Below are 20,071 nucleotides of genomic sequence, written 5' to 3'. Positions count from 1 at the left end.
GAGAACGCTGGGCTTAAAATCTGTTGAAACAGGTCTTATGGATTGATGATTCAAAAGTTTTTGATTTAAATCAATGTAAGTATGTACGGAGGAGGTTAGAAGAAAGGTACAACAGTTTTTATACCCATCCAATAACCATGGTGTATGTCACAGTTTGTGGCTGGAACCTGGAGCCTGGAGAACTATTCCTAAAGACATTAAAGAAAAAATTACAAGCTTGTAAAACAGAGTTCAGGCTGTGCTGAAAAATAAAGATGGTCATACCAAATATTGACTTTGAAGCTCAATAGAATAGTTTTTGCCTTTTACTGTACATGTGTATTCCCACCTATGTTTGCGCATGTTTCAATAAATCACTGCACTTATTTTCCGTTTTACTGGCAAAATATAGAAAAAAGAAAGGAGGCTCAAGTCTTTTTCAGTGGATTGTGAACCACTAAAAAAAGTGAATGTGAACGTACGGAGAGAAAGCGAGAGGACCCTGGGTGAACGTGCCTGTGTGATTTTACTCCATATCCCGGCATCCACCGCGGCACCGCCCTGTTATCTCATTGACGGTCAGCGGGGAGGCCTTTCCACATCTAGCTACATTAAAAAAAAACCAACAACAACCCAAAAAACTTGAGCACTGTGTACATACCTGATGGTAAGTGGATATCTATGTCATGTTATTTCAACTCGCAAACAGTATATGTGTTGAGTAAAACCAACACAGTTTTGTTAGGGTTAGCGTATGTTAGTAGCAAGCTGCTCATCCTGGACTAGCTGTATCAAAGTGCTTTCCGGTGTCCCAGCCAGAGCGGAGCTCAGATTGGGGAGTTGATAGTTTTGTGCTGACGGCTAACATTAATATCATTACTATGCAGCCAAGTCACGGCTGGGGAAACTGAGGAGACTTGGTCTGGCTATGAGTTGCTACATGATTGGTCATATTCCTAACTTTATTGTTAAATGATTAAAACCGCGTAACTTAATTCACCTTGCCCAGACCGCCCTCCTTTGCTAGCTTAACTAGTTAACTTAGCAAACGAATCTCTACCGGGAGTGTTAGCTAAGGCTGACTAGCTCATTCCGCAGCTAACTTAAAATGACGTGCAGGTAACTTCTCGTACCATCTCCTGTTAACAGACCAGCGTGTCTTCTCTGTCTTATGCGTATGATCGTCTTCTGTAATCGGCTTTAAGCTATTTCTGACAGCGCTCTGAGGCAATGAGTAAGTCATGTTTGCTTGCGAAGTTAACATTTTCATGCTTGCTGGCTGGCCTTGAACTCGAGAGGCTGTTGCAGGGACTCAAACATTTTAATGTGCATTTTAACAACGTAGCTGGATAATATATGTTCAAAGTAAGGTGTGCTAAGCGCCACCTTAGCAAACGCTGGGTGGTTTATTAACACTTGCGTAATCCTGTCAAATCCGAACCATGGTTTGATTAACACTGGGGACGCTTTACGTCCCATTAGTGTTGGTAGTTAGCTTTTATTTCATTTCCACTATACTATAAGATAAAATACCACAATCAAATTACAGTGCCATTTCATTATAAAGTTTACAATTGCTTCATTTTACTACAATCTGTTTCAGGACACCTCAAGTGTTTCAATGGAGCTATCAGGAAGTACCACTAGCAACCATACCCTGAACTCAACAGGTGGTGGTTCATGGGAGATCAGTGACAAGGCCAAGCTTTGTCGCTTCCTCTGCTATGGCTCAGAGGGAGCCTTGTACAGTACCAGAGAGAATGGTCACATCAGCGTGGAGAAGACTGGAGCCCTGCAGTCCATGCTGCAGGAGAAACAAGGCACTGAGGTGTTGGAGGAAATAAAAAGGTTCGCTCAGGATGGGCAAGCTGTCAGACTAGAGCCCTCCATTTTTGCCTTGGCTTTGTGCTCCCAAAACCCAGATGTGAACACCAAACAGGCAGCGTTCAAAGCCCTGAAGGATGTTTGTCGTGAGCCTGCCCATCTGTTTTCTTTCATCAAGTACAAGAAGGAATTAAAAGAGCACATGAAATGTGGGATATGGGGGCGTGCCCTGAGGAGAGCACTGTCTGACTGGTACAATGAGCAAGATGCCATGAGTCTAGCTGCTGCAGTGACCAAATGTAAGCAGAGAGAGGGCTGGTCACACCAGGATCTGCTCAGACTCTCCCACACTAAACCAGCTAGAGATGGTAAGTATAGAGACCCACGTCATTTAGCCTGCAAAATGTTATTAGTAATCAGTTGAATAAACGTCTGCAGTTATCCAACTTTCTTCTTTGGGGTTTTATTGGATGTTCTCTGTTCTGAGCATATATGTGCATATTTATAAACTCCCCATGCTGAATTTTAATCAGTACAGTGTAAGTTTTTATTTTGTTTCACTTTAGTCAGTGCTAACATGCAACGCCCATCTCTTTGTGTTTTCAGCTATTGCCTTGATCAGCAAATATGTAACAAAGGGGTGGAAAGAGGTCCAGGTTGCTCATGAAAACAAAGAGAACGCCGAAGAGGTTATCAGGGTGCTTTCATATCTTGAAGTGGTGGAAAAGGTAAAGCACAGTCGGGATGAAACTGAGGTCGTCACTTTAATAGAGGAACACAAGCTTGAGAGGGAACAGCTGCTGACCGAGCATCTGAAGTTTAAACAGGCGAGTCTGTTAAATCATTTTAACCTGGTTGCTGTTTATAACATAGACCGTAGTGATAATTGATGAGATGAATCAGTTTTTACACTTGGGATCTTATTAAGATTAGAAATGCACACGAAATAAGAAGATTTTCAGTGTTCTCAGCCCAAACTGGTGACTGACTCGGCTGAGAACACGTAAAGCAGCGCACACTCATAACCACAGTTTGACAAGTGGGGAAACTGCTCACACTGAGTGACTAGACCAGTGTCCAACGCAGAAAACCACGGGGAGATGACCACAAAAATGTTTAACAACAAATCTAATCACTTAAATCACTTTCACCCAGCTGAACATACGAAGCTAGAAAAGGCAAAGTGGCTAAAGGAATACAGAACTCAGAGAAGGTACAAGCTAGCAGCGTCTGTATGAGCAATCAAAGCTTAAAAATGATTATGAGGAAAATTATGAAGGCAAGTGAAAAACAGATAGGGCTTGTGAAGTTCAAAACAAACTGGGTAGTAATGAAAGCAACTCGTATAGTTTTGTTAAATAAATATATTGTACCTGCTGTTGTTTGGTAAAGTAAAATATGCCATGTAAAGGGGGGTGTACAGCAATTTATTTTCAGTTTAGTTTTTAATCTGTACCTCCTTCCAGTGGTGGCTGTAGAGCAGGTCACTGATCAGAAGGTTGGTGGTTCGATTCCTGGCTTCCCCTAGTCTATATGCCAAATATCCTTGGGCAAGATACTAACCCAAAATTGCTCTCCGATGCATCCATCAGAGTATGAATGTGTGTGAATGTTAGCTATAAAACACTTAGAAAGATGTGCTTGTGCGAATGTGTGTGAATGGGTGAATGCACAAGTTGTGTAAAGCGCTTTGAGTGCTCAGATGAGTAGAAAAGCGCTATATAAGAACCAGTCCAGTAGCAGCACAAATGATAGAAAAGTTTATTTTTTCAGTTCTCAGAAGCTTGTAATCAGCAAAAATCTCTCTCAGCAGTTCACACTAAAAAAAATAAGAAAATTGCATCTTTAATTCAAACAGAGCATTTAGAACAGGGGTGTCAAACATGAGGCTCGAGACCCTGGAAGAGCCTGGCAAAAAGTCCAATCCGGCCCACTGGATGTCTTTGACCCACTGGACTTCCACCTGTATTTTCATAAATTTTACAGCTTGTCCTGCTGATGAAGCCCTCCTACTCACAGTCTTACACACTACATCAGATTATTAAATGAACAGAAAAGTTCCTTTTTTCTTTTTGGGTTTTCAGTACTGATAAAAGAATTCCTGTTTTTTACAGTGTGTCCACAGTAAAATAAATAAAACAACAAAACTTTCTGCTTTATAATTACAGGACAGTCTGGTAAATGAGCTACCAGAATTTCTTTATCATGTAGTAAAACTGAGATGCCCTGTTGAAATTGCACCTCTTTATTTATATTGAAATATTGGAGGGATTAAATGTGCAGCTACACGTAGTTACACTGACAGAAAGGGGACTTTCCTAGATCTGGCCCACTTAGGATTAAAGTTCTGTTTATCTGGCCCCTGATATAAAATAAGTTAAACATCCCTGGTTTAAAAAGTAACTGCTTTCTTGTTTACTACCTAAACACCAAATATCATAAATGATCTTTACTATCTCACGTCCTGAACTGCTAGGACTTTTTTTTTTTTTTTTTTCCTTCCAGTTTTTGGTGGTTGGGGTGAGCCCCTTGTAAGTTCCTGCTCACTGCGGAAAAGTGTTCCCTGGAGGGGGAAAAAATCAAAACATTTCTTATCTGTAAAACTGCAATGTTCAGGTAGACTGAAGCCTAATGTAAAGAATGTGGGAATGTATTTTTCTACATCTAACAGGATGTGTGGTGGTTGTTTTCTGCAGGTATGGAGCGCTTTGTTGAAGGAAATGCCTCTCCATTCGGTGGTAAAGATGTTAGGTAGGCTGACATCTGGCAAAGTTCTTGAACCTGGAAGCTCAGAAACACAGTTTTTATGTGACAGAATTCAAAGTGAGACGGCACTAAAACAGGTAAGGCTCACAACTTCTACCAGAAATGTTATTTTGTTTTTAATTATGCAGAGTTCAATATTTAGGAATTAAATGTCTCCTAAAATCACCAGGCAAAGATCCACCCTTTCAGTATACTTTTGGCTACAGAAAACTACAAAAAAGGCCATGGCTATCAGGGTAAACCGAAATGGGAAGCAGACCGCAACATCCTTAAAGCTATGGACTCTGCCTTTTACAAGAGCTTTATGGTATGTTGTTGTAATTTTCAAAACTTTCTCCAGTTGTTGCAGAAGATGTCAGCAGCAGTTCTTTAACGTGAATGTCCTGTTCTGCTGTAACTCTGTCCTCAGAATGTGGAGCCTGTGGGTAAATGCTTTGTTGTGGCAGTAGATATGAGCGGGTCACCGAGCAGCATTGTCCCAGGAACGTCGATCAGCACTGCTGCTGCTGCAGCCGCTATTGCCATGGTAAGACTGTACTACAGCCAGATGATGCTATCTGGTTAGTTGGAACAGCTGCATCTTCAAACAGGGCTCAGGCTGCCCCATCTTTAGAGAGATCCTGGGTGATGGCATGGGACTGTTGACGCATACTGTGAATTCCCTGAAAATTCCTTTCTCAGTATGTTAGCGCATAGGCCCTAACAGTGGTGTACTGTGTGTGAATGTGCATGCAGGATAAAGGCATTTTAGTCAGGGTAACTAAATGGCTTTCTTTTGACCTTGGCTTTGACACAGATTTTTGCAAGGACGGAGGCTGACACACATGTGCTTGTCTACTCTGAAGAGGCTATGGTACCATTCTCTATTTCTGCTGATATGACTCTCAAAGAAGCAACCGATGAACTGGTTAAGGTAAGGCTTTACAGAACATTAAAGGTGACGAGATAATACGAGCGACTGAACAGTTCCTTTCAGGAATATACAATACAATATTTGTTGCAGACGAGCAACTAGAGGCATTTTTTTTCTTCTTCTTCTTCCACCTTCACATCAAAGTACTGCAAAGCAGTGCTGGTTAGCTCAACTACCATCTGTTTATTGTCCTCTCACATAGAGCACGAGAGAAAGGGGTGCACAGCCATCAGGTAGTGCCTTTATGTTGCAGTTCCAGAGTGAGAGCAGAGACTGCACCGTTCCCATTCAATGGGCCACGGAGAACAGGAAAGCTGTAGATGTGTTCGTCACTTTGAGCAACAACCCACTGTGGACGCTTACTGCCAGCCTGGTGGAGTCTCTGAAGAAGCACAGAGAAGTATGTTTGTTTTTTCACATCTGGGGTTGAATTAAATAATGGCCTTGTGTGGTAAAGATTGTTTTTGAACATATACAATACCAAGCAAAGATTAACGGGATGGGGTTGTTGTGCTATTTTTATTCACATTGTTCCATAGATGGCTGATAGGGCACAGTTAATTTTACAGCATTAAAAGTTCTCCTTTAAACTCCTTTATCTAAAAGGTTACTTAAAATATGTACTAAGTGACGATGACAAATGTAACATTTTTACAATAAACATGGTTTGTGTATATTCTCAACAGACATCAGGAGCTAATTCGAAGCTGGTGATGTGTAACCTGACTTACATTGGAATTGCCATCCCAGACACAGAAGACCGGGGTTTGCTGACCATCTCTGGCTTCAACCTTGGAGCTTTTAGTGTCATTCGTAATTTGGCCCAAGATCTGATCTGATAAGATTTCTGGGACTTTTCTTGAGAAATGTAATGAGTGTAGAATATGAAGGCAAAGAGTGGACCAATGAGGCTCATTTAGCATGTAGAGTGTCCCAAAACAGCACTAATCCAAAAGATGCTGACAATTTCAATTCCAGTTTTTCTTTGTTTTCTCTTGCTCACCATTCAGTCGACAAAGTGTCCAGCAGGCTGGACAACACTTTGGAAATGTAAAATGCATCTATATTTCGTGAAAATTGAATAGCAAGTGATTAAGACATGGTATGTGTTAATGTTTTTAAGAGTCTCTATATGATCAGCTGTTCAGTACTTTGGTGGATTTTGATGGATCGTGATTTAAGTGGGGGAAAAATGAACCAATTCAACATTTGTAGCAAGAGGTTGGCAGGTTAAGGGGAACACTGCAAGAGTCAGTCATAGGGTGTTTGCAGATGTAGGTTTACTTCGGGGGGATTACCTGTAGTTTTCAACATGCATGCAGCAACATGCAGTTAGCAGGTTTGATGTAGAGATACTTAACATCAATGAAAGAGAAACCTGACACAAAGCACACAAAGTCAATGGTAAAACTTGGAGTTGCTTTTTATTGTGTTAATTTCACAGATTTCTTAGATCAGAAAAGTGTTTTTCAAGTATTAACATCTTGTATTCCTTTTACACAGTCTTTGCTTTAGCTTAGCCACAAATTTTAGTTGTTCTAACATTTGTTTGACCCTAAGCCCAGTTTATTGTTTTAAAGCTGAGTTTTCTGTTTTCTTCTCGTGAGGTTATACTTTAAAAGAAATGTGGTGACACTTTTTATAAAGTAAATTTGGATTCAGTTTTAACAACACACTAATGCCAATGTTTGGGGGTTTTTTTGTTTTTTTTTTTGAAAAGTTTGTGTTTCAGTCTGAATTCTATGCATCAGAATTTACATTTTACTGTAATAAAGTATCTGGAAAGGACCAATCATAGCTCTCTGATACCCGTTACCTTATCTTTAATGTGACATTGTTCGTTCTGAAAACTGCTACCTTTCCAGAAAACTTGATATGAATGAATTATTGTGAAAATTATTTGAATGTACTTTTATAAAACCTGTAATGGTCAATTTAAAAAAACGTTTTATATTTCTCCAGACACAGAATAAACGTGCACAGCTTAGAGAGTTTTAGAGACAGGGCCTGTTAATTTTTGAGGAAATGTAAACAAATGATTACAGTGGTGCTTTTCGTTTTAGTCAACAGTAATAATTACTGAGAATATTCAGTAAGCTTTACTTATCACGGTGTCATTTAGTCTTCATAGAATTAAAAGAAAAATACACACTGACCATGTAACTGTGAAGGATGTTTGTCCCAACATGCTGATCTTTTCATTTTTAATTTTAAAGCAACATCCACAGTCTTTTTGGTCAACATATAAAATATTTATAACATGACTGTTGACACAGCGTTTTAGGAGATGGACATGAGATTTGGTCGTTCTCAAGTGTTTCACAACCATTCTGTTGTATCTGTCCTGCTTAACATGTACCTACTGTAGCGGCGATGTAAAGCCCTTCCTAATAAACAACTTGCTGCTCTGGAAATGCGCTTTCATTTTACCAATAACTGCCTGAGTTGTTGAACTGATACATCACTGTGATCAAAGTAAAGTTTACAGTTTAACCTCCTAAGACCCCGAACTCTTCCACGGCATGCATCTTTCATATTTGGGCATATTGGGGCCCAATGAATGTAAAAACAAAGAATTACCAGATTTTTTTTTTTTTTGTTTTTTAACAAAAATAAGAGCCACATATGAGGATATTCATTAAAATTTCGATAGAACAGTAGCAGTATTATGTCCTTGTAAGTGGATATCAGGCCCTTGTAGAGCAAAATTGAATATTTTGGTCTAAATACCCCAAAATGTGCCGTCCACACATGTGGACGCCAGGTCCTAGGAGGTTAAAGCGGGTCAAGATCAGGCATCTAGAGAGGCCGCACGACGTTGATAACTAGGGGCCTCGCAAACACACTGCTCTACACACATACAACTGAAGATGGCGGATGTGTTGAGTGTTCTTCGTCAGTATAACATCCAGAAAAAGGAGATTGTTGCTAAAGGAGATGAAGTTATATTTGGGGAGTTCTCCTGGCCCAAGAATGTCAAGATCAACTACATAATCTGGGGGTATGTCATAAAACACAAAATCTTTAATTATTAGTGCAACAGGAAGGTCTTTCCCATAGACTATTTTACTAGCTTTCATGAAAGCTAATGTATGTCCTTTAAACTTAGCTCGAGAGAGGAAAAGCCAAACTTGTAGTATTGTGTAATGCTAATTAATCATGGACGTAGCTCAGAGTTGTTTCACGGAGTCAGAAATCCAGAGAGTCGAGTTGAAACACCTGTGTGTTTGTTTGTTTTCTCTTTTAGTCCCTACAGTCATGACTATAAACGTCTTTCTTCACCGTGCAAAAACCAAACTTTGTGCATGTGACGCAGAAACTGAAGTTGCAAGGAGCAGTGCTTTAGCTAGCAGGAGAACCGTTGACAGTGGTTGATAAAGTGACTTTGGCTTTATATTCAAGCCTTAATGCGGTTCACATCAAACCACCTTAAGTGTGCTTCACGCAGTAATTCACTTAAAGTTTGTTAGTTGTAAAACTGGACGCCTGCATGCGTTTTAATGTATTTTGCTTCTTTTGATCTTTAGTACTGGTAAAGAGGGGCAGCCCAAAGAGTACTATACCTTGGACTCTATCTTGTTCTTTCTCAACAATGTGCACCTGCCGCATCCATCCTATGTGCGAAGAGCTGCAGTAAGTGCTCTGGAGTTCATATGAAACAGCCCAGAATCTGTCAGTATCAATCCTTCATTGCTTACCAACGTGTTGTTTGAGGACAATCCTGATTCCAGCCCACATTTTGTCATACATGCAGCATCTTGTAAACTTTAAAGAGTGTTGACTTTTATGATTGTGTGTTGTTTATAGACAGAGAACATCCGTGCTGTCAGACGACCTGATCGAAAGGACTTGCGTACATATCTTAATGGCGAGAGCTGTAAGTAGCGCTTGGGCGCTGAGGAGGGGGCTTTCTGTGGCATCTAGTACAGGTGTTGTCATTCCAGGTTTTGGTTCGCTGAAAATTTGCTTCAAATGTTGTTTTTGTCCATTTGCAGCCACGTCAACGAGCATCGACAGAAGTGCGCCCATAGAAATAGGTCTGCAAAGCCGGACACAAGGTAAAGTTACAGCATTTTTACAACATGATGTGGAATTACTACCGTATTTTCACGACCATAAGGCGCACTGTGCTAAAAGGCGCAGTCTCAGTTATGTGTGCCCTTACTGTATTTAACACACACATAAGGCGCACTGGATTATAGGGCGCATACAAGTACCGTATGCGTATTTAAAAATAAAGCGGGAGCAAACCTGAATTCGGTACCTTACTCACATTTCTATTGCCGGTAATCGTCACATCAACAACACACAAGCATACAAGTGTGCAGGGACATTTTATTTAGCTGGATTTAAAAAAATATTACTCATGATATAACATTGTGCAGACATGGCTGGTAAGGACATGAGGAGGAAACAGTAGGAGCTGTATGAGGCTACTAAAGGCAGGGCTATAACATTTTGCTGTCATCATTTTATTATAGATTAAGTGCAAGAGTTGTTAGGTGTGGATAATTAGATTATAGTTTATTGCAATAGCAAGTTGTGCCTTGTTCTCAGATAGACAGCAAGTGGAGAGTGATATATGAAATGATGGGAAGGAAGGAAGAAGAGAAGCAAAGAGTGATTCACAGGCAGAGCCGAGTTTATGTCACAGTTTTTCGTTGCCTTATGGTTCCAAGCGCTGTCACCAATCTTTGCATTTTGTTATTATCTCATGAAACTTGTTTAATCAGCTACCATCTCTCCTGTGGACTTTTTAATGTCTACAGTCTCAGATCAACACAGCCCTGCCCTTCCCATATTAGATTCTTGATGAATGTGTGTTGTTGTTATTCAGCATGGTTCAATGTGCCCCTTTTTAACTTTGAGCACCCGCCCCTTTAAACCTCTCTGCACGTCCCTGATAGAGACAGGTTTTAAAGACTAGAAATGAAAACATGTGAGTCCTGTCTTTAAATAAAAATATATAATTCCCTATATTCCTATCTATTCTTGACATTGAACCACGAGCTTTCTAAAAACTTGCATATAACAATTGTGCACCATTCATTCCTCATCTTTGCTGCCCATCATTACAACTTTGCTAATGATGGGCAGCAGGTTAGTGTCATGATGTCACCTCAGACATAGTTAAAAGCCCTGTTAACGTAGCTGCTTCTCGCCGGGTGCGGTGGCGCGTGCCTGTAATCCAAGCTACCGGGAGGCTGAGGTTGGAGGATCGTTTGAGCTCACGAGCTCTGAGCTGCAGCAGGCTATGTCGATTAACACAAAATAATTATCCTCATTCAAAAGTCATGTAAGAACCTCATTGGCTTACGGAATGTTGATGTTATTTAAAAAATTCATACAAAAACATGACCTCATTCTAGAATGTCATGTGACAACCTCATTGGCTTATGGAATTGTGATGTCACAGGCTTCTGAATCCATAAATAGGGGTGAGGAGGTACAACTTTCAGTCCGTTATTTGCAGCACTTATGTTAGCAGCATTCAAACGTTCACCAGTAAAGCATTTTCAAACATCTGGATACTTTTCGTACTCACGGTATACAGACTCCAACATGTCTCAGAAAGAGCAAGAAAGACAAGAAGCTGACCCCAGCTCTATTCCATGGTATGAGTCCCTAGACCCTTACATCAGCTCTCTTCCTTGGGATGAACAGGTGGAATTAGAGGAAAAGCGATTGGAAGAAATGGAGAAGGAAAATCTCATGAACAGAGAAAAGATTAAGATCCTGACAGAAGAAAATGAGAGAAAGAGCGCTGAATTAGAAAAATTATCCTACCAGCTTCAGGAAAGGGAAGGTATTATTGAGGAGAAACAATGGGCTCTCCAAGATAAGAAGAATCACGAGCTCCAAGAAAAGCTTGATGAAGCTCTAGAAAAAATTAAAGATCTGCTCCAAAATGAGAAAAAAGAGAGCATTAAAGGGGATAAAATGCTCAAGAAGAATCAGGAGCTCCAAGAAAAGCTTGATGGAGCTCTGGAAAAAAATAAAGATCTGCTCCAAAAGGAGAAAAAAGAGAGCATAAAACAGGAAAACATGGTCAAGAAGAATCAGGAGCTCCAAGAGAAGCTTGACGAAGCTCTGGAAAAACTGAAGGACATCCACCAAGAAGAGAAGCAACAGTCCACACAGCAGAGAGACATGCAGAGCAAACTCCAAGCCATGGAGGAAAAATACAAAGCTCTGCATGTGAAACATGACAAAACTCTGCACAAAAGTCAACAGTTGCTTCAAGACAAGAAGCAAATGGAAATGAAACAGAAGGAAATTGACTCCAAGCTTGACGAGATGGAGGAAAAACACAGATCGCTCCAAATCAAGCTTGAGAAAACAGTGCACAGAAATAAAGAGTTCATTCAAGAGAGAGAGCAACAAGAAATGCTGGAGAAAGAAACAGACTCCCAGCTTGAAGTCTTGGAGGAAAAACTGAAAATGCTGCAACTAACTCTTGAGGAAACACTGCTCAAAAATAAAGAGCTGCTTCAAGAAAAAGACCAACAGAAAATACATCAGGAAGAAATGGATTGCAAGCTGAGGCACATCGAGAAACAAAATGAAGGCTTGCAAGTGATGCTTGATGAAGCTCTGGAGAGAAATAAAGAGTTTCTGCACGAGAAAGACCAACAGAAAATAAAAAAGGAAGAAATGGATTGCAAGCTGAGGCACATCAAGAAACAGAATGAAGGCTTGCAAGTGATGCTTGATGAAGCTCTGGAGAGAAATAAAGAGTTTCTTCACAAGATAGACCAACAGAAAATAAAAAAGGAAGAAATGGATTGCAAGCTGAGGAACATTGAGAAACAAAATGAAGGCTTGCGAGTAATGCTTGATGAAGCTCTGGAGAGAAATAAGGAGAACCTCCAAGAAAAGAAACAAGAGCCCGTAGAGCAGAGAGACCTGCAGAGCAAACTCCAAGCCATGGAGGAAAAATACAAAGCGCTGCAGGTGAAACATGACAAAACTCTGCACAAAAGTCAACAGTTGCTTCAAGACAAGAAGCAAATGGAAATGAAACAGAAGGAAATGGACTCCAAGCTTGACGAGATGGAGGAAAAACACAGATCGCTCCAAATCAGGCTTGATAAAAAAGTGCACGGAAATAAAGAGCTTCTTCAAGAAAAAGACCAACAGAAAATACAACAGGAAGAAGAAAAACTTCATCTCCAGAGGAAAAATCAAGCACTCCAAGAATTGTATAACGAAACAAAGTACAAATCAACTGTACTGGAAGAAGAAAAGAAAAAGCTGGAAAAACAATGCTCAGCGATGCAGAGTAGCATCAATGAGATGCTGAGAAAAAATACCGAACTTGAGGAACTTTCTAAGACCTTGAAGTACAAAATCACTGAAATCCAGGCGCAAAAGCAAGAACAACAGAAAACACATAAAGACCTGCAGTGTAGACTTCAAGAAATCCAGAAGAGAAACCAGCAGCTGGAAGACATGCACACAGATGTGCACAAGGCAAAGCGAATAGAGGAGGCAACAGTTAAAGAACTGAAAGACAAGCTTAAAGAAAAACAAGAACAATTAGAAGACATGGTGAAAAGATGCAACAAACTTGAGAAAGAAAACGCAGAAACAATCGATGAGCTGAAAACCCTCATCATTGAGAAAAAAGTGCTGGTGGAAGAGTATCTGAAAAAGAAGAAAAAACGCTTCCACTGGTTCTGGAGGAGGGACACTGCTGCTTCTCACCTGATGTAACCTCGTCTTCCTCCACCTCTATTCCATCTTCATTTCCCCCCTTCCCCTCCCTCCTTTTTCTTTTTTCACCCTCACCCCCCGACCAGTCCCGGCAGTTGACTGCCCCCTCCTGAGCCTGGTTCTGCCATAGGTTTCTCCTTTAGGTGTCTTTCACTTTAAAAGGAGTTTTTCCTATCCACTGTCGCCTGCTGCTTGCTCAGAGGGGATTGTTGGGGTTTTCTCTCATCTCTCTCTTTCATTCTTTCTATCCTTTCCCCCCCTTCTGCCTTTTCCTTTACCCAATAAACACAATTGCCCACATTTTACATTTGTTTGAAAAATGTCTTCATTCAACAATAATTCATCTTAGGTATAAAAACAAGAAATAGGTAATAGCTGCATGTGTGTTTGTGTGTGTGCATAATATACATACTTGTTTCCCAGAAAGATTTAATACTAGATGGATAGAGACCAGGGACGTGCAGAGGGGGGGGCTAGAGGGGCTTGAGCACCCGCCCCTTTCCTGATGAGTGCCCAAAGTGCCCTTTTGTTGAGGCAACTTTTAAATTTTTTTTATTTATTTATTTATTTATTTTATGTGTGTGTGCGTGCGGAGTCCTGTCTGTGCCCCTCAACAATAATATTTAACTATTAATCATAGTTTTGCTAAATAAAAGGATCTGGCTTGCATCAGTCACATGATCACATTTAACCAATGATCGCCCTCGACGGCAGAACGCGCTGGTTACGAGCCGGGAACGAGCTCACAAAGAGCACGCGCATTTGTTGCGGTCCGGAGCTGTAGGAGAAACACAAGTTAACTCAGAGACACAGACTGATGCGACAAACCCAGTAAGTAGGTGTACAGCGCACACTGTAGTGTATAGCACCCAGGAGTATTAGCTTATTACGTACACGTTGGTAAGCTGTCTTGTTGCAACTGACGAACTGAAACAAACGAGCGTGCTGTGTGTGCAACAGCGTGACAAACATTACCTGTCCTTTTATTAACTGCACAAGTAGTGCTGGTCATAGCTGCTGGCTTCCTGTGTAAGGCTTTCATGGGTCTGTAGCTCTGTCACCGTTTTAGGGAACATATTTAGTTTTAAAGTAAGTTTCTGGGCATTTCCTGCCTTTCTGGAGGGATTATATTTCACTAAAAAACAATCTAATATGCATGTCCACATAATAATGATTATAATTATAATATATTAAAAAACACGCTGTATTTTAAAGAACATACATTAAGAAGCAGATTATATTAGATTTATATTTTAAATAAGACAAAAGTTGGATTTTACAGCAGTAAAATGATTGTATCTCTACAGTTTAAAAATGTAATAAGCTTTGCCCTGCACAGAGTGGATAGTGAAACAAATGGAGTCATCATAAATACATTATTTCATATTTATTACTTCCCCCTCCTCATTGCTTTATTATTGTAGCTCTAGTAATAAATAATAATGTAAGGATGCCCATAGTATATACAGTATTCTGAAGAAGGTCTAAAATGTCACTGTGTGTGCATGTGTGTGTTTTATTTAGCTGGATTTAAAAAAATATTACTCATGATATAACATTGTGCAGACATGGCTGGTAAGGACATGAGGAGGAAACAGTAGGAGCTGTATGAGGCTACTAAAGGCAGGGCTATAACATTTTGCTGTCATCATTTTATTATAGATTAAGTGCAAGAGTTGTTAGGTGTGGATAATTAGATTATAGTTTATTGCAATAGCAAGTTGTGCCTTGTTCTCAGATAGACAGCAAGTGGAGAGTGATATATGAAATGATGGGAAGGAAGGAAGAAGAGAAGCAAAGAGTGATTCACAGGCAGAGCCGAGTTTATGTCACAGTTTTTCGCTGCCTTATGGTTCCAAGCGCTGTCACCAATCTTTGCATTTTGTTATTATCTCATGAAACTTGTTTAATCAGCTACCATCTCTCCTGTGGACTTTTTAATGTCTACAGTCTCAGATCAACACAGCCCTGCCCTTCCCATATTAGATTCTTGATGAATGTGTGTTGTTGTTATTCAGCATGGTTCAATGTGCCCCTTTTTAACTTTGAGCACCCGCCCCTTTAAACCTCTCTGCACGTCCCTGCAAGTGTGCATATTTAAAAATAAAGCAGGAGCAAGACTGAGTTTGGTACTCACATTTTTATTACCAATAATCGTCATCATCAACAACACACAAGCATACAAGTGTGCGTATTTAAAAATAAAGCAGGAGCAAAACAAAGTTTGGTACTCACATTTTTATCATCAATCAAACCCATCGAAGTCCTCATCCTCTGTGTCTGAATTGAACAGCTGCGCTAAATCTCCATCAAACATGCCAGGTTCACTGTCTTCACTGTCAGAGTCACTTTCCGTGCCGTGCGGCTCCTCGGAAACGATGCCAGCTTTTGCGAAAGCTCGAACAACAGTGCCAGCAGACATGTTAGCCCAAGCATCTACAATCCATTGGCAAATTGTGGCGTAACTCGCCCGGCGCTGCCTTCCACTCTTAGTGAAACTGTGGTCTCCACCGGTCATCCATCGCTCCCAGGCCGCTCGCAGCCTTACTTTGAACGGGCGGTTCACACCAATGTCCAGCGGTTGGAGTTCCTTTGTCAGGCCTCCCGGAATGACAGCAAGCTCACAGTTCATTTGTTTCACTAGTTTTTTCACATTGGCTGTGAGATGGGCACGCATAGAGTCACAGATCAACAGCGATGGTGATGCGTGGAAAAAACCACCTGGTCTCCTTACATACTCCTCCCTCAGCCACTCTTTCATCATTTCCTCATCCATCCAGCCCTTTTCATTTGCCTTAATGATGATTTCTGCTGGAAACTTCTCTTTAGGCAAAGTCTTTCGCTTTAAAATCACCATAGGCAGCAGTTTCTGTCCATTAGCATGGCAGCCAAGCACAACAGTAAAAGAAGACTTTTCATACCCCGTTGTGCGTATCGCTACCGTGCTGGTCCCCTTCTTCTCCACAGTGTGACTCACCGGGATGTCAAAAGTGAGTGGGACCTCGTCCATGTTTGTGATGTGGCTGGGCTGGATGTTTTTGTCGCCGATGTGTTTGCTGCAGTAGGAGCGGAAGATGGCCAGCTTTTCCTTATACCGTAATCCGCTGGAAGTTGCTGCGCTACCGTAGTCCTGGTCCGGATGGAAAAATGGCACCGTTTCATAAAACGAAAGCACCAAGACGGACCTCCTTGGAAATGTTCAATGTTCATCTCTTCAGCTAGTGAAACTGCTTTTAGCCGAATGGTGACCGTCGAAACGCTTCTCCCGCTCGCTCTTTGCTCGATGATCCACCGCTCGAGTCTTTCCTCCAACTCAGGCCACCTCGCCTTATGTCCGTGGAAACTCAGCTGCGTTTTCTTGACCTGCCGGAGCTTGTTTTCCAGCTTCCTCCATTTGCGAACCATCGATTCGTTAATCTTAAATTCTCTCGCCGCTGCTCGATTTCCATGTTCCTCCGCGTAGCTGATGGCCTTCAGTTTAAACTGTGCTTCGTAAGCGTGTCTCTTTGCCATTTTCAGGGTTGTTAAAACAACGATGTCCTGCATAATGCACATACCTGTTCTTTTATACAGGTATGTGCGATTGTCCCGGTATATACGATCAACGCCCACACTTCACCCTTTAACGTTCTCATGGTGTTCTCTACTACGTCCTCCTTACAACACATAGGGCGCACCGCGCTATAGGGCGCGCCGCACTTTTTGAAGAAAATTTAAGACTTTTAAGTGCGCCTTATGGTCGTGAAAATACGGTACTTATAAATGCTAGTGCTGATATTAATAATGGCACTGTCCTGTCGCTAATAGTCATATTTTTGCAAATATTTTCTATTGAATAAGTGAAGGAATTTATGTTTCGCACAGTGAAATGTTTTTTTTTGTTTCCTTTCTCTTTGTTATTGTTGTTTGTTTTGTTTTTTTCAGTCAGAAGAGAAGCTGATGAGGCATTTTCTGAAGCCAAAAAACCAAGAGTTGAGGTAAATTATGTTACTTCAGATGGCTTATGTGGTTTTTCTGTGTGGTATCATTAGAAATGTGATGCTTCAACCCTCCTTTGATGGCTGTGTTTACCTTGTAAACCTTGCATACATACAACTGAAGATGGCGGATGTGTTGAGTGTTCTTCGTCAGTATAACATCCAGAAAAAGGAGATTGTTGCTAAAGGAGATGAAGTTATATTTGGGGAGTTCTCCTGGCCCAAGAATGTCAAGACCAACTACATAATCTCGGGGTATGTCATAAAACACAAAATCTTTAATTATTAGTGCAACAGGAAGGTCTTTCCCATAGACTATTTTACTAGCTTTCATGAAAGTTAATGTATGTCCTTTAAACTTAGCTCGAGAGAGGAAAAGCCAAACTTGTAGTATTGTGTAATGCTAATTAATCATGGACGTAGCTCAGAGTTGTTTCACGGAGTCAGAAATCCAAAGAGTCGAGTTGAAACACCTGTGTGTTTGTTTGTTTTCTCTTTTAGTCCCTACAGTCATGACTATAAACGTCTTTCTTCACCGTGCAAAAACCAAACTTTGTGCATGTGACGCAGAAACTGAAGTTGCAAGGAGCAGTGCTTTAGCTAGCAGGAGAACCGTTGACAGTGGTTGATAAAGTAACTTTGGCTTTATATTCAAGCCTTAATGCGGTTCACATCAAACCACCTTAAGTGTGCTTCACGCAGTAATTCACTTAAAGTTTGTTAGTTGTAAAACTGGACGCCTGCATGCTTTTTAATGTATTTTGCTTCTTTTGATCTTTAGTACTGGTAAAGAGGGGCAGCCCAAAGAGTACTATACCTTGGACTCTATCTTGTTCTTTCTCAACAATGTGCACCTGCCGCATCCATCCTATGTGCGAAGAGCTGCAGTAAGTGCTCTGGAGTTCATATGAAACAGCCCAGAATCTGTCAGTATCAATCCTTCATTGCTTACCAACGTGTTGTTTGAGACACCCCTGATTCCAGCCCACATTTTGTCATACATGCAGCATCTTGTAAACTTTAAAGAGTGTTGACTTTTATGATTGTGTGTTGTTTATAGACAGAGAACATCCGTGCTGTCAGACGACCTGATCGAAAGGACTTGCGTACATATCTTAATGGCGAGAGCTGTAAGTAGCGCTTGGGCGCTGAGGAGGGGGCTTTCTGTGGCATCTAGTACAGGTGTTGTCATTCCAGGTTTTGGTTCGCTGAAAATTTGCTTCAAATGTTGTTTTTGTCCATTTGCAGCCACGTCAACGAGCATCGACAGAAGTGCGCCCATAGAAATAGGTCTGCAAAGCCGGACACAAGGTAAAGTTACAGCATTTTTACAACATGATGTGGAGTTTAATATTGAATAAGTGAAGTAAAGGAAGGTGGTATGAAGGCATTTGTTTTGTGCTGTGAAATTGTTTGTTTTTGTTTCTTTTTTGTTTGTTATTGTTTTTTTTTAGTCAGAAGAGAAGCTGATGAGGCATCTTCTGAAGCCAAAAAAAACAAGAGTTGAGGTAAATTATGTTACTTCAGATGTCACATGTGGCTGATATTGTTCTCTGTGTGGTATCATTAGAAATGTGATGCTTCAAACATCCCCCACCCCCCAGTCAGGACACTGAAATTGACAAAGTCTGAATATCTTAACTTTTAGAATTTTCTGCAGTTTGGGCAGTTAAAGATGTTTGATATTATATCACATTTTATCCTGTAATTTGCTAATAATGTGAGAACTGCTTTCACCCCAAGGATGAGGAATGTGTGTGTCTGGCTGCCCATCTAGAGGACCATAAAGAAGGCAATGTGCAAAGCTGGTGATGTGTGGCCTGACTTACATTGGAATTGCCATCTCTGGCTTCAACCTTGGAGTTTTAGTGTCATTCGTAATTTGGCTGATCTGATCTGATAAGATTTCTGGGACTTTTCCTGAGTAATGTAATGAGTGTAGAATATGAAGGCCAATTCAACATTTGTAGCAAGAGGTTGGCAGGTTAAGGGGAACAATGCATGAGTCACAGTTATAGGGTGTTTGCAGATGTAGGTTTACTTCGGGGGGATTACCTGTAGTCTTCAACATGCATCTATGGTATGAGTTAGCAGGTTTGATGTAGAGATACTTAACATCAATGAAAGAGAAACCTGAAACAAAGCACACAAAGTCAATGGTAAAACTTGGAGTTGCTTTTTATTGTGTTAATTTCACAGATTTCTTAGATCAGAAAAGTGTTTTTCAAGTATTAACATCTTGGATTCCTTTTACACAGTCTTTGCTTTAGCTTAGCCACAAATTTTAGTTGTTCTAACATTTGTTTGACCCTAAGCCCAGTTTATTGTTTTAAAGCTGAGTTTTCTGTTTTCTTCTCGTGAGGTTATACTTTAAAACAAATGTGGTGACACTTTTTAGAAAGTAAATTTGAATTTAGTTTTAACAACACACTAATGCCAATGTTTGGGATTTTTTTTGTGTGTGTAAAAAGTTTGTGTTTCAGTCTGAATTCTCTGCATCAGAATTTACATTTTACTGTAAGAAAGTACTGTAATAAGCTTTACTTATCACGGTGTCATTTCGTCTTCATAAACAAAAGAACAATAAACTGACCGTGTAACTGTGAAGGATGTTTGTCCCAACATGCTGATGTTTTCATTTTTAATTTTAAAGCAACATCCAACATATAAAATATTTATAACATGACTGTTGACACAGCGTTTTAGGAGATGGACATGAGATTTGGTCGTTCTCAAGTGTTTCACAACCATTCTGTTGTATCTGTCCTGCTTAACATGTACCTACTGTAGCGGCGATGTAAAGCCTTTCCTAATAAACAACTTGCTGCTCTGGAAATGCGCTTTCATTTTACCAATAACTGCCTGAGTTGTTGAACTGATACATCACTGTGATCAA

The 20,071-nt window shown here is 40.5% G+C and overlaps 3 protein-coding genes across 7 annotated transcripts; all 3 read left to right on the top strand.

The window, feature by feature from the left end:
• Positions 1–467: 467 nt before the first annotated feature.
• Positions 468–19,797, top strand: ro60 (Ro60, Y RNA binding protein). 5 transcript variants are annotated; one of them, XR_003270368.1, is made up of 10 exons: positions 468–646; positions 1,583–2,171; positions 2,410–2,630; positions 4,500–4,646; positions 4,739–4,876; positions 4,979–5,095; positions 5,366–5,482; positions 5,685–5,882; positions 6,169–6,821; positions 19,270–19,797. XR_003270368.1 is itself a non-coding variant. In XM_026149720.1 (9 exons), exons 1-9 carry the CDS (start codon positions 644–646, stop codon positions 6,319–6,321), a joined length of 1,632 nt encoding a protein of 543 aa, XP_026005505.1. In that variant the 5' UTR covers positions 468–643; the 3' UTR covers positions 6,322–7,896. The 5 variants fall into 5 exon arrangements, 4 of the variants coding, with proteins under 4 accessions (XP_026005505.1, XP_026005502.1, XP_026005503.1 ...); XM_026149720.1 differs by lacking the exon at positions 19,270–19,797 and having other exon boundaries at positions 5,736–5,882; positions 6,169–7,896; XM_026149717.1 differs by lacking the exon at positions 19,270–19,797 and having other exon boundaries at positions 6,169–7,896.
• Positions 8,271–19,782, top strand: LOC113010641 (parafibromin-like). The gene is made up of 11 exons (XM_026149815.1): positions 8,271–8,483; positions 9,010–9,115; positions 9,290–9,359; positions 9,478–9,540; positions 17,123–17,175; positions 17,300–17,430; positions 17,957–18,062; positions 18,236–18,305; positions 18,424–18,486; positions 18,630–18,683; positions 18,919–19,782. Exons 1-10 carry the CDS (start codon positions 8,353–8,355, stop codon positions 18,680–18,682), a joined length of 846 nt encoding a protein of 281 aa, XP_026005600.1. The 5' UTR covers positions 8,271–8,352; the 3' UTR covers position 18,683; positions 18,919–19,782.
• On the top strand, positions 10,340–13,405 carry LOC113010580 (trichohyalin-like). Its single transcript, XM_026149707.1, has one exon. It carries the CDS (start codon positions 10,961–10,963, stop codon positions 13,196–13,198), a length of 2,238 nt encoding a protein of 745 aa, XP_026005492.1. The 5' UTR covers positions 10,340–10,960; the 3' UTR covers positions 13,199–13,405.
• Positions 19,798–20,071: the final 274 nt, after the last annotated feature.

The sequence above is a fragment of the Astatotilapia calliptera genome, chromosome 18 (genome assembly GCF_900246225.1).
Source record: "Astatotilapia calliptera chromosome 18, fAstCal1.2, whole genome shotgun sequence".
Classification (NCBI taxonomy): Eukaryota; Metazoa; Chordata; class Actinopteri; order Cichliformes; family Cichlidae; genus Astatotilapia; species Astatotilapia calliptera.
This window is presented reverse-complemented; position numbering and strand designations above follow the sequence as displayed.